This window comes from Sesamum indicum, linkage group LG3 (genome assembly GCF_026168435.1).
Source record: "Sesamum indicum cultivar Baizhima isolate 11 linkage group LG3, ASM2616843v1, whole genome shotgun sequence".
NCBI classification, from domain to species: domain Eukaryota; kingdom Viridiplantae; phylum Streptophyta; class Magnoliopsida; order Lamiales; family Pedaliaceae; genus Sesamum; species Sesamum indicum.
In genome coordinates, this window is record NC_142659.1 from 21,407,027 (window position 1) to 21,418,468 (window position 11,442).

The following is an 11,442-nucleotide window of genomic DNA, read 5'->3' on the forward strand; positions in this document are numbered from 1 at the left end:
TGATGTATATCCTTTTCAAAAAATCGTGAGATAATTATAATTTAAAAATAAAGGCGCATACCATACACATGGGTTGATCCGAATGCATAGGTTGTTAGACTTAGTTTTTTAGCAAGGAACACAAATTGCGTCCGAATGCATAGGTTGTTTTAGGGCAACCGAAGTTTGAATTCTTGTGGAGAGTATAAAGAAAAAAGACACAGGACAATGACAATCAAAAAAGTTGAGGTACCACTCGAGAACCCTTTAAATTGTAGACGTCATTCCTAACAGCGGAAGTGGGAGAAGTGTTGTTAGAGTCAACCATCAATATGTTTGGTAATTCATGAAATATTTGATTGACAGCTAAGATGTTGTGGGTCACAAATCTATATAAACTCATGTTGAGTAGAAGTGGGAGCTATTGGGTTACTCTCTTGCTGTAGAGAGTGTGAAATATGAGTGAATGGGAGTGGTGATGAGACCTTGTCCTTTCGATTGGCAATTAAATGGTAATAAATAATTGAGTGAGAGGTGTATTTGCAACTTGACCAGCATCTTGGGCAAGTTATCACAGGCTCATGGATCATGTGATCTTGGTTGACGACCAACAATCCCATCTGTTAATCATAAATTTCACTTACCATAGCGCTTTTATTTGATTTAAGCCGATGGAGTTGAGATGCTATCTGTTTGGCGTGAAGCACTTTACTTGTTTCTTGCTTTCTTACTCGTCATTTATGTTCTTTTGCTAATTTGTATTTCATATTAGGGTATTTTGGTCCTTTCATGTTATTAGGGCAACCTAGGTATTTTATTTTTTTTCATAAAAGGTGTGATATCTTTGTACTCTATCGCCGTCATCACCTATTCTAAAAGGTGCGCCATGGTGTGTGCCTTCGCCATTTGCGTGCGCCTAGACGCACCATGACGAAGAGGGCCAGAACCTGGGCCACCCAGGCCCATGAATAAATAAAAATAAACCCTAAATATAAAGGGAATTTCAGCAAATTAAGTACTTTTGAACTTTCATTCTTGACTGTTCTTTATTCAGTTCTCTCTTCTTCTTCTTACAACGCATCTTCTTCTCAGTTCCCTCTTCTTCTTCTCTTCCATGGTAGTCTGCCGTTGTTGTTCACTGTTTATTTACAGTATGACTTTTTTTTCTAAATTCATGAAGTGCACAACAGGCAAGCTCTAATTATGCCGATTGAATCATTGAAATTTATGTGATTTTATTGATATTTGAGTGCTTTAGTTGTTCTGCTAGTGGTTTCTTTTTTGATGATTAATTACAATATTTTATTGTATGTGTATGTCGGTATTTATTGTAAACAGATAGACTTCCACATTCAGATTATCAAAGCTAAGAGCATACATTGTTTTATATGTCTTATTTAACTTCTTATACATTAATCTAGTCAAAATAATATTAATTATATAAATATATAGATTATTTCTTATATTTGCGTGATCCTTGAAAAGATGCCCTCTCTCAGAATAGCACTTAGAATCTGTTCTTGGCACTTTCATTAGACCTGTGGTTGATTTTTACAGTCATTTAAATTTGTTTTACCGGCTTTATCAACGAAGCGAAAACTGAGTTAAAAGGGATAAGTCCCGTAATCACGCAAATTTGTTTGATAATATGACTATAATGTAATCCCAGTATATATGTTTTTAACTTATTGTTTGACTGTTGGTGGCAACCTGTTTGGATAAATTATCTTGACTGGCTAATAATGAAAAGGAATACATATAAGTGGGGCTAACAATTTTGTTTCACTATATTCCCATTGAAAGACCTGGGGCCAGAACTCATAGGAGAAGCCTGTGTATGAAACCATGATTCATGGATTCCTCCTATCAAGAATTCATAGCCTTTGAATCATGACAGCGAGGTTCTTGATTTGCTTCTTTTTTTAGAATATTTGTTTAATAAATGAAAATCATCTTGACTACATGGAGAATTATTTTTTGTTTCAATGTAGACTTTCTTTAGGACATAAATAACAGAGAATGGTTGGAATCATATTTGGATTTAGTCATGGCTGAAATTATTCAGTTCTTAAAGCAAATACAACGTAGTGCTCATCTATAATCATCAGTTTATCCCGAAGAAAACCTGTTAATTACAGATTTGGATGCCAACTAGCCTTGTGAAATGAAAGTTTCTCATGATTAGTGTTTGACATCCTAAAAGGCTTAGGGATTGAGATGATGCACTTGGTGGATGAATTAGATTGCCTCAAAGCAAATGTTCTTTTTCCCCTTTCCGCAATTTTCCATCTCTTGAAAGTTATCACCTAAGTTGTTTCCAACAAGGGCTTACCTGGTTATATTTTTGCCTGTTCCTTGAAGCTCTTAGAATTTTGTTTGTGCACTAAAGCTTTATAATACGTGGTGACATCCATTTGCATTTCTATGTACGGTCTTTTTAATTCCTGGGCCCTGCATCTAGTGTTATTTCTAGGTTTGCTTGATTCTTTCAACTAAAGTTAATTCAGCAGCCCTTGCCAAAGATTAAACCTCAAACTTTTAGGTTATCTTGTGAAGTTTGGTTATTTGGGCCACTTTTAATTGCTCGAGTCTTGTGAAATAAATTAAAAATAAAATAATGTGGGCTTGAATGATCTGAGCTAAGCAAACTGTGAGTTTTGAATATTTGATTACTACCAGCAAAACATTATATATGAAATCAGGGATCTTTTTTGGCTTCACTGCTTCTTTAGCTGATAACCCATATGTTTCAAGCACCAGAGTGCCCCTTCTGCGGCATCCTCTGCTGCTGCTTTTTTACTTGGTCGGGGGTTGCCGAAACACTCTAGGACCGCCATTGATGCTTCTTCAGTCTCAACGACAACCTTGAAAGTGAACCTATGCAAAATCTTGAAGCTATTATAATCCACAACAAACAAGTCCACAAAACAGATAAATCCAAGTAGCTATCAAGAAAGTTCAGATTCTGATTTCTTCCCAGCTTATGGTTCTGTCCTTGTTATAGTAGCTAACTAGAAAGTCAGAATCTAAATTCATACAGCTTATGGTTCTGTCCTTGTTATTGTTCTTGAATCAGAAACATTTAAGATAAATTTTATGTGTATATGCTCACAGGAAATCTATTTTGGCATCACCCACTGGTGTTTGTACTCGATGAAAATTTTGAATGGGCTGTTTCCAACCTGAGAATTTATCACTGAAGCTCCACACCAACTTCAATAAAAGAATAGGTCAGATGAGAATTATTTTACAAGTGCTTTAATCTTTTGCTACTAATTTTTGTGAAATTTCCTTCTTTGACACTGAAATTCCTTAGAAAGGTTCATTTCTATTTGGAAATAATGTATTATGATGATCCTCATGCGAGGCTGATACTATGTGTATAGATTGTTCTCGCCTTAGACTTACAGTTTATTATGATCAGGACCTTCCTCATTGCAGCACTCGAACACAGGCTGCTTCCAGTGTTCCTGAGCGCACAATTCATGCAAATCTGCCTTTGGGGATCCCTTCCTTGCAGCATCTGACAAGTGCAAACCTATGATAAAAAAATTTCTTCCTCCGAAAATTGGAGAGCTCCAACTGAAGATTGAATAGACAACACAGGTTTATTGCAAAATCAGTTTAATTCAGGCGTTGGGCCGAATTTATGGTACTCAGAAAGCTCCAAAAGTAATTACTTGCATTCTCTTCATTTCTTTCAGATTTTTCATTTTCCTTTAGTAGAGAGAAGAGAAAAAATCAGAGGTGTTTTTATATTTCAAGTCATACAGTTTACTCCTCTGAATCTGACAAGAATTATTCCTACATTAGCTTCTTGCATCAAATTAATATAATGTTAATTGCGTGCAAGAAATCCAGAAATACATGTTTCACGAAAATCTTAGGATGAAGGGTTTGATACCCCAATTCTTTAAACAGGAATACCATGAAGGAAACAGTAAGAACAGTAGCATTACTGTCTGCATATAGACATATACCTTTAGTGCCGGAGCCAGCAGAGGTTGGGTTGTATTCCCCGGAAATCTTGCCTTCATCAGCTCTTTTCTCATGTGTGTTTTCAGTTGTGCTCTCTTGCTCGACAGGCCCTCCTACCATCCTGCTTTGTTCCATGTTTGTGATGTTATCTGTTCATAGATCAAATTTTGGCTCAGAAAGTTGTACCCATTAATATATATGTTCATAGTCAGGGGTGTGGTTGGTAGGGGAGGTGAGGTATTAATGGTGGTGTATTGGATTGTACCTAACAGAACATAAAAGGGTGAGTACGTGGATCACTAAGATTATTTGCAGTGATATTAGTATTTTATTTTATAATATTACCGTGCGTACATCTAATTGTTCATACTTGGTGACTTTTCTAAGATTTCTCATTTATTTAGCTACTGGGATTCTGTATATGAAAGCGACTAATTTGATGATTATTTATTAGCAATAATTTTCAAAATAGAAATCAGACTTGCTTGACCGCTAGATTCTATCCCGGTCCAACTTATGAACACCAAATTATAGAAATTTAAGAAGCTATAAAAATTCAACCTGAGGTTGAAAATGCGATTTCTTATACTTGAGGCCAAACTGAAGAAATCAAAAATTAAACAAATGAGAAACGTCTCGTTCTTTCTTATAAAAAAAAACGCAGGTGTACGTAATTCTGTTTCTTTCAAGACTTACGGTACTAGAAACACCTCCTGTCGAACCTGAAACTTCTTGTTTGAATGGTTCTGATGTTATATTGCATTACCACTTCGTTCAAAACAAAAATCATTTAATTCATTTTTCTACCTACAAATATTTTTCTTAAAGAAAGCAAAACACAGATCATAATACTGCAAACTCTTTTAGTTAATGCAAGAAAGTTCAGCTCTAGTGACAACATTTTATTCCTCTGTAATGCTTTCCAGACCAGGCTGCCAATGCTCTGAAAAAACAACTGATGATGATCCTGTCCTAGCCATCTTACACCCGTCAACTCCTTTCTTCTCGCAACACAAATTCTTGCCATTTTTCACCTTAACCCGACCATTCTGGTTCCTTCTGATCGTCAGGCAACAATCTGCAGACTCCAGTTCTCGTTTCTTAGTGTTCTGTTTGTGATCATCTGATGATCTGAGACTGGCTGTCCGAGTACTGTCGTGCTTGAGCTGGAGCTTCCTGATGGTAGTGATGGGCACGATATAGTATTTCTGGCCAAGCGCGAGGGTGGTGGTGGGCGACACGATCCCGTGTGGGTGGCGGAAGACGGTGGGGTGAGCGATGCAGCACTTGGGGTTCCGGATGAGCAGCTCGGCTGCTGGAATAGGCCGGTCGTGTAGTTCAACACGGCCACCGGGATGAACTATCTTTACGAATAAATTTTTGCTGCTATTGATGCAAAACCAGCTGGAGAAGGGATTCATGATGTTTAACCTTTACCTCCGCTAGGGGTGGGGTAAAGAGTGAGGTTGGAGGGATGAGAGAAATCTTGGTAATAGACTTAAATAGTTGTGTTTAAATAGGGGCGAAAGAAAGCTTATATGGGTAATTACATTTACACCCCTCTTTGCATACTTTGATTGTCAAGTTTTTTGTCCAACTTTAGAGTTATAGATATACTTCTCGTGGATATAAACCCTTCTTGAAGTATAACCTTAACTGAGACATGTAGGGCTGTAATGGTCACTAATAAATTTATTATTTGCTTGATGCAAAATTTATTGAAATTGTTATATAAGTTATAACATGATATACGGATCCCATCCAAATACCCGGAAATGGGATGAATGCACTTAAAAGGTCGATTAATACCTAAAATGGCACAAAATCCGCGTCACAATTATTCACGTGGTGGCTATTTGATTCCAAAATTAATTTAAACCTAAGTATGTACGGATTATTTTTATATCAATAGTCCATATATAATTGTAGAATTTGGTTATACTTATAAATACTTGCCCACTATGCCTTTAAGAGCTCACTTATTTCCCCTGTAACCTTACTACTTAAACATCATAAAGTTATAACCGAACCTTTCATGAATTGTTCTCATGTACTCGATTTGCAAATTAAGCAAGCAAATCCAGTGGTATACCTAAACTTTTCGGAACGCTCTTTACACAAATAAACCTATTGAATCATCCCAAATTGCAGACGCACATCACAACAATTATCGTAAACTTTAATTGGCGTCATTCCAAAGGGAGTGTGGTTGTAAATGTAAAAATTTGAGGCCGGGCAGTTGATAATCCAACATTTTTTAGAGGTGGTGTAAATATAATTGTTCCAAATTTTCATGTCCGGCGGAGGCTATGGATGTTGTGATGAGAACTTAGCACCATTCAAGATTCTGGCTTATGGGTTTTGTTTTAATAATGCATGCAACTTTGGTAATGTCGTGAAAAAACGATGTTACGTTTTGTAGTGCTTGGATGGAAGACATCATTCTTTCTAGTGCCTCTTTGCTTTCAACAACCTTGGAAGGAATACATAAATTGGACAGCTCGGAATTGATTGTTGAAGCAAAAAATCAAAATATGCCAAGTCAGCAAATGTGTTCAAATTCCAAAATCATTGCCAGAAAGGCTTCATAATAATCCAATGGGAAAGTTCAAAGAGAATTTGTGTACTCATCTCTTTGTCTGAACATGGAGAAGCCTTTTTAGCAGTTTGGTTTGGAGAATTCGTCATCAGATTTTGCGTAAGTTATTCAGCAATGTTTTTAAAACCGAACCCAACATGGAATTGTGTTAAATTATTGAGTCATATGTCCTACCGATCAAATCGGATTAAAAAATTCGATTCACTCAAATCCTGCTATATATATAATTGGTTAAGCATAAAGATTTGAAAAATAAAAACAAATTGAAAATAAATATGCAATTCATTTCAACATAAATATTGACTAAACAGACAAACAAGTAAATAATATCGAAGGTACCACAATTTTGTAAAATTATTACTCCTTTTGTCTTTTGGAGTTGAAATTTGAAAAAGCTTGAAAGTTTTGGAAGAAGTTGAGGTGAGTTGAGGGCTTTAGGCAAATCCAAATTGCAAGATGAGTAAAGAAAATCTTATTCACTTTAACATTTTTTCAGCTCTTTATATACAAGTCAAATCCAATTTTGATCGGTTATTCGGCAATACCGGTTTTGACCGGTCCGAAATCATGGTCGGTTTTTGTTCGAACCAACCAGTTCTGGGAACATTGTTCTCCAGTATCAACTGGCAGGTAGTTGTGTTACCATATCCAGAAACACCCGACTAATCATAGTCGAGAAACATTCTCCGAACCATGCAAATTTTTTTAATTTTCCTCATTACAGTAACTTTGACTTCATCATCTGTTTGTATCAAATATTACAGAAATATGTGGTACAGAGACAGTGAAAGGAGCAATTTTCACATCAAGCCGAAATACTAGAAATATCAAAATAATACCAAAACAGCCTTCGCCAATTCTTGATTTGACCATACAAACATTATTGCAGATTGGTACTCAGTGGCTCCAAAAAATGCATTCTCATATAAATCTATATACAAACACAAGGGGTTGTAGCTACAGATTTTAGGACAACATACACAGGTAACACAGCTCACCTTGCAGAGGTGCAAGTACAGAACATGAGTCATGACAGAACAACAAAAACCTTTTTCTTTCTCAAATTTACAAAGCTGTGTAAGAACACAACCAAAACTTTTTCCCAATACAAATCCTTAATCTGGTTTCCTAGCAAAAGGGTCACAGGAAAAAAAGCTTTTTCTTTTAGTTTTGATGATTAAGAATGTCCCGCTTCGAGAGAAGTTAAAAAGATGCAAGCTATGCACAGGTCGAGAGAGTAGAATCCGTTACTCTTAGTGAGCCCCCGAGATCGACAGGCACAAGGGGGATGAACGAGTGCAAGACATCTGTTATCAGCGGTCTGTAACTCGGCTCCGGTTGTACACATAGCACAGCTATAGCAGCCACCTGTTGAGAAAGAAATTACATTTTGCAAGAATTAGTAATTGTTGTCTAAAGAAATTTTAATACTAATGATTGCTGTTGTGTAAGAAACACACTTGATACAAATGCTTCAAATCCATAGTGTTTCTGATGGCTGGATCAACAATACTTGGAAGCTTTGATCTGTCAGTAAGCTGAGGCATTGCCTGCGTAATGATGAGGATAGAGACATTAGGGCCAAAATCAAAACAGAAACTCATGACGGAACAGACAAAGTCGAGAAAGGTTCGTTTACCCAGGTAGTAATAGACTGGCACTGTGCTTCGGCTACTCGTTCCACAGGCCTTCGTCCCGTCAAAAGCTCCAAAAGAACCACACCAAATGCATATACGTCGCTCTTGTCGGTAAGCTTACCTGAACGATTGTCCAAGAAATTGGGCAAGAGATTCTTGGCTAGCTATTGAAACTCTCTTTCAAGAATGAGGATGCATGGTTATATTGTAATATATAGACAATTTCTTCTTCCCTGTTCCTGTTCTCTAATTTCTTCCTTTACTAGCATTCATTATTCTTAACATCATTTGCAATAAAATAACAACCTTCCCGAAAGCCATCTTACTCACCGATATAGCCCCATCAAGGAAGTACGTTTATTATCTTCACACTCTATATATTTGCCAAGACAAACACGGCATAACTTTCCAATTAACTAAATGTAGACAGTTTTAAAGGGAATTTGGAAACAAGATCAGTACAATGACGAATGCATATTGGGCACCACAAGTCGCTAATTTCATGTCATGCAGTTTGGGGACAGAGACATGTCCTTACCATCCAGCAAGTATTCGGGAGCTACATAACCCAACGTTCCTGAAAGCTTGACGTTAGTCTTGTTTGAGTTTCCTCCAGTAATTGCAAGGCCAAAATCAGAAAGCTGAATAAAAATGGTACATATGTTAGCGAATCCGTGCGCTTTCATTATATTCACAAACATAGAGATCATTTTCTGACCTTGGCATTGAAGTTGGAATCTAGAAGAATGTTCGAGGATTTGAGATCTCTGTGGATCACAGGAGGGTTGCAGCGCTCGTGCAGGTACTCTAATCCTCTGATCAGTTAATTGAAAATGTTTGTCATCTGAATCATAGATGAGTAAGGACTGCTAGTTTGCCAAATTGAAAATCAGAACCAGTACCTTGCAACATCCAGAGCAATTTTCATCCTAAGATGCCAAGTCAATGTTGACCTAGGAGAAGGTCCTGAGGTAATAAGCATTCAAAAACTTTGAATTTAGAGATACATGGAGTTGATAATTTACATCTACCGAATGTGGAAAATTAAGTTTTTACCATGCAAGTGGAATTCCAGAGATCCATTCTCCATCATTTCATACACCAAGAACCGCGCTTCACCGTGTATACAATATCCTAAGAGAGAAACTATATTTTGATGCTGAATTTTACTCAATGCCTCCACCTCATTCTGCAGTTCCAAAGCGACGAGTAAGCAACAACGACCGTATGCAAAAAATAAACGAAAGGGCAATAGGCTGCAACAATCCTGCAAAAATGAAACGAATACGTGCAAGAATCAAGTAGAACATGCCTTAACTCTACCTCAAATTCTCTTTCAGCTTCCTGCCCACCAGCATATATTTTTTTAACGGCTGCGTGGCTATGGTCATTGAAGTGAGCTTTATAAACACGCCCTAATCCACCTTCGCCTAGAATATTGGCTTCATCGAAATTGTTTGTAGCAGTGACTAACAATGGGTACTCAATTGCAGCAATTGAACCCTTCTTACCACCAATTTTCAAAGAATTGAACTTATCCAAAATTGGACCAAATGACATGCCCTTTGCAGCATCTGCATGTCCAAATCAAAACCTTAGAAGAATGTATTGAAAGGGTATGAAAATGAAGAGTTACCTGATCAAAAGAAGGTAAAGAGGCAGGTGGCACTTTAACTTAAATGGAAAAATACCTGAATTCTGATCCCTTTTGGCATTGGATTTCTTCAACTTTTTCAGTCTGTAGATCGAAAAACAGAGCAGCAGCAGCAAAATTCCACCAAGAAGAGATGCAGAGACAACCAGTGCAACAAGGATTTTCTTGTTCAAATCCTGGTGATGCACTACCTTCACCTCCGCAACTTCAGATCCCATGAAAAGAGGAGACAGATTAGCTCTAAAGAACACTTTGACAAATGTAGATTACACCAGGTTAAAATCAAACAGCAGTTATAAATCATCACCATCCCTCAAGCCCTGCCCATATCCAGACCAACAACCACAAAAAACAAAAAATTGATACAAGACAAAAAGAAATAAATTCACAGTAATCCACCATCATACGCTAAAAAACCTTTCTTGAAAAGCCGAGGAATCCCAATGAAAAGAAAAATGATAAAGCACACAGAGTTACATCACTCAGCAACAAATTCCAGATGACCATACGATCAGCCCAGGCTAAAAGGCTTGAACAAGAAAGCTATCAGCGCCAACCAAAACATGAAGAAAATTTCAAACCAACTTGACAAAATCTTAGAGCCCACAATTCAATCACAAAAAAAAATGCAGGGAAATTCTCAAATTTTACCTGGAGAATGAGCTATGAAATCAGAAGAATCCTTAAAGAAGGGATCTTTTTCAGTAGGAAGAACAGGGTCGGAAACCGGAGGGTCAGGCTTTACATCAAGAGGAGCCGAAAACGAAGGAAAACTGAAAACCCAAATGGGTATAAGCAGCAAAAACAAAATCTTCTTCATTTCCCTTCTTTCTTGTTTCAAGAATTCTGTGGGCACAGTGAAAAAAAGTGGGATTTTTCTCTCGGGAAAGCTATTTGCTTGTCTGATATTTACTCCAATTCAAATTTGAAATGCTTTAAAGGTGGAAGTGAAAGGACCGTCTTTAAGTTTGTGAGTTTGTGTGTGTGTGTCTCAGTTTTTGATTTTGTGTATATTAATCTCAGTCTTTTGCTTTGTTTGTGTAAGAAAGGGGACAAAGGACTGAAACAGGGCTGGTCAGGAAAAAGCAACTGAGGTTCCTTTTTTCTGCTATCCAGAAAAAGGGTCACTGGCAAATGCACTACAATCATGTGGCAGTTATTAAAGTTGAACCTCCTTTCTTCCCTCTCTCTCCCTCTCTCTCCCTCTCTCTCTCTCTCTCTCTCTCACGTTCTATGCCATTGTTTAAGTGGAGAGAGAGAAAAAGACTGGGGGGGGCAAAAAGAGAGCAGAGATGCTAATATGGGCCTTAAGTGAAATTTGATCTATTTTCCCTCCTCTTGCAAACATTTTTTAATTTCACTACAACAAAAAAAGTATTAATAATAAAATATTAAGCAACAATTTTAGTATTATCAACTTATCATAAGAAATATATTATCAATGTGTGTGTAAAAATATTTTAAAATTATAAATAATTAATAATTCTATCACAAGTTGATTATCATTTATGGAATAACGATTTTAAAAACATAAAAGTGGAGTAAGTTGAGAATTTTGGAGGTATTTTAGTAAAATTTATTTAAAAAAAATATTG

The 11,442-nt window shown here is 36.8% G+C and overlaps 2 protein-coding genes and 1 long non-coding RNA gene across 4 annotated transcripts; 1 reads left to right on the top strand and 2 right to left on the bottom strand.

Moving 5' to 3' along the window:
- Nucleotides 1-799: 799 nt before the first annotated feature.
- On the top strand, nucleotides 800-4,298 carry LOC148788788 (uncharacterized). 2 transcript variants are annotated; one of them, XR_016064580.1, is made up of 4 exons: nucleotides 800-1,169; nucleotides 3,094-3,209; nucleotides 3,404-3,651; nucleotides 3,901-4,298. It is a non-coding gene; the product is annotated as an uncharacterized LOC148788788 (long non-coding RNA). The 2 variants fall into 2 exon arrangements; XR_016064579.1 differs by having other exon boundaries at nucleotides 805-1,169; nucleotides 3,404-4,298.
- Nucleotides 2,615-4,094, bottom strand: RTL1 (RNAse THREE-like protein 1). Its single transcript, XM_011075055.3, has 3 exons — nucleotides 3,960-4,094; nucleotides 3,388-3,502; nucleotides 2,615-2,856 (listed from the first exon to the last, which is right to left on the bottom strand). Exons 1-3 carry the CDS (start codon nucleotides 4,090-4,092, stop codon nucleotides 2,697-2,699), a joined length of 408 nt encoding a protein of 135 aa, XP_011073357.1. The 5' UTR covers nucleotides 4,093-4,094; the 3' UTR covers nucleotides 2,615-2,696.
- A 3,163-nt stretch (nucleotides 4,299-7,461) lies between the features above and the next one.
- LOC105158334 (Protein kinase superfamily protein) lies at nucleotides 7,462-11,091 on the bottom strand. Its single transcript, XM_011075057.3, has 10 exons — nucleotides 10,499-11,091; nucleotides 9,885-10,052; nucleotides 9,517-9,767; nucleotides 9,250-9,382; nucleotides 9,096-9,159; nucleotides 8,912-9,008; nucleotides 8,732-8,834; nucleotides 8,196-8,314; nucleotides 8,017-8,106; nucleotides 7,462-7,924 (listed from the first exon to the last, which is right to left on the bottom strand). The coding sequence occupies exons 1-10, from the start codon at nucleotides 10,665-10,667 to the stop codon at nucleotides 7,775-7,777; spliced, it is 1,344 nt and encodes a 447-aa protein (XP_011073359.1). The 5' UTR covers nucleotides 10,668-11,091; the 3' UTR covers nucleotides 7,462-7,774.
- Nucleotides 11,092-11,442: the final 351 nt, after the last annotated feature.

Excerpts from the sequence above, each read along its gene's own strand:
- RTL1 (XM_011075055.3), bottom strand. The coding sequence starts at position 4,092 with ATGGAACAAAGCAGGATGGTAGGAGGGCCTGTCGAGCAAGAGAGCACA. Across the intron at positions 3,503-3,959 it reads TGCTGGCTCCGGCACTAAAG|ATGCTGCAAGGAAGGGATCC; the intron begins GTATATGTCTAT and ends TGCACTTGTCAG. Across the intron at positions 2,857-3,387 it reads GGTCCTGATCATAATAAACT|GTTCACTTTCAAGGTTGTCG; the intron begins GTAAGTCTAAGG and ends GATTTTGCATAG.
- LOC105158334 (XM_011075057.3), bottom strand. The coding sequence starts at position 10,667 with ATGAAGAAGATTTTGTTTTTGCTGCTTATACCCATTTGGGTTTTCAGT. Across the intron at positions 9,383-9,516 it reads AAGCTGAAAGAGAATTTGAG|AATGAGGTGGAGGCATTGAG; the intron begins GTAGAGTTAAGG and ends TTGGAACTGCAG. Across the intron at positions 8,315-8,731 it reads TCCCGAATACTTGCTGGATG|GTAAGCTTACCGACAAGAGC; the intron begins GTAAGGACATGT and ends ACAATCGTTCAG.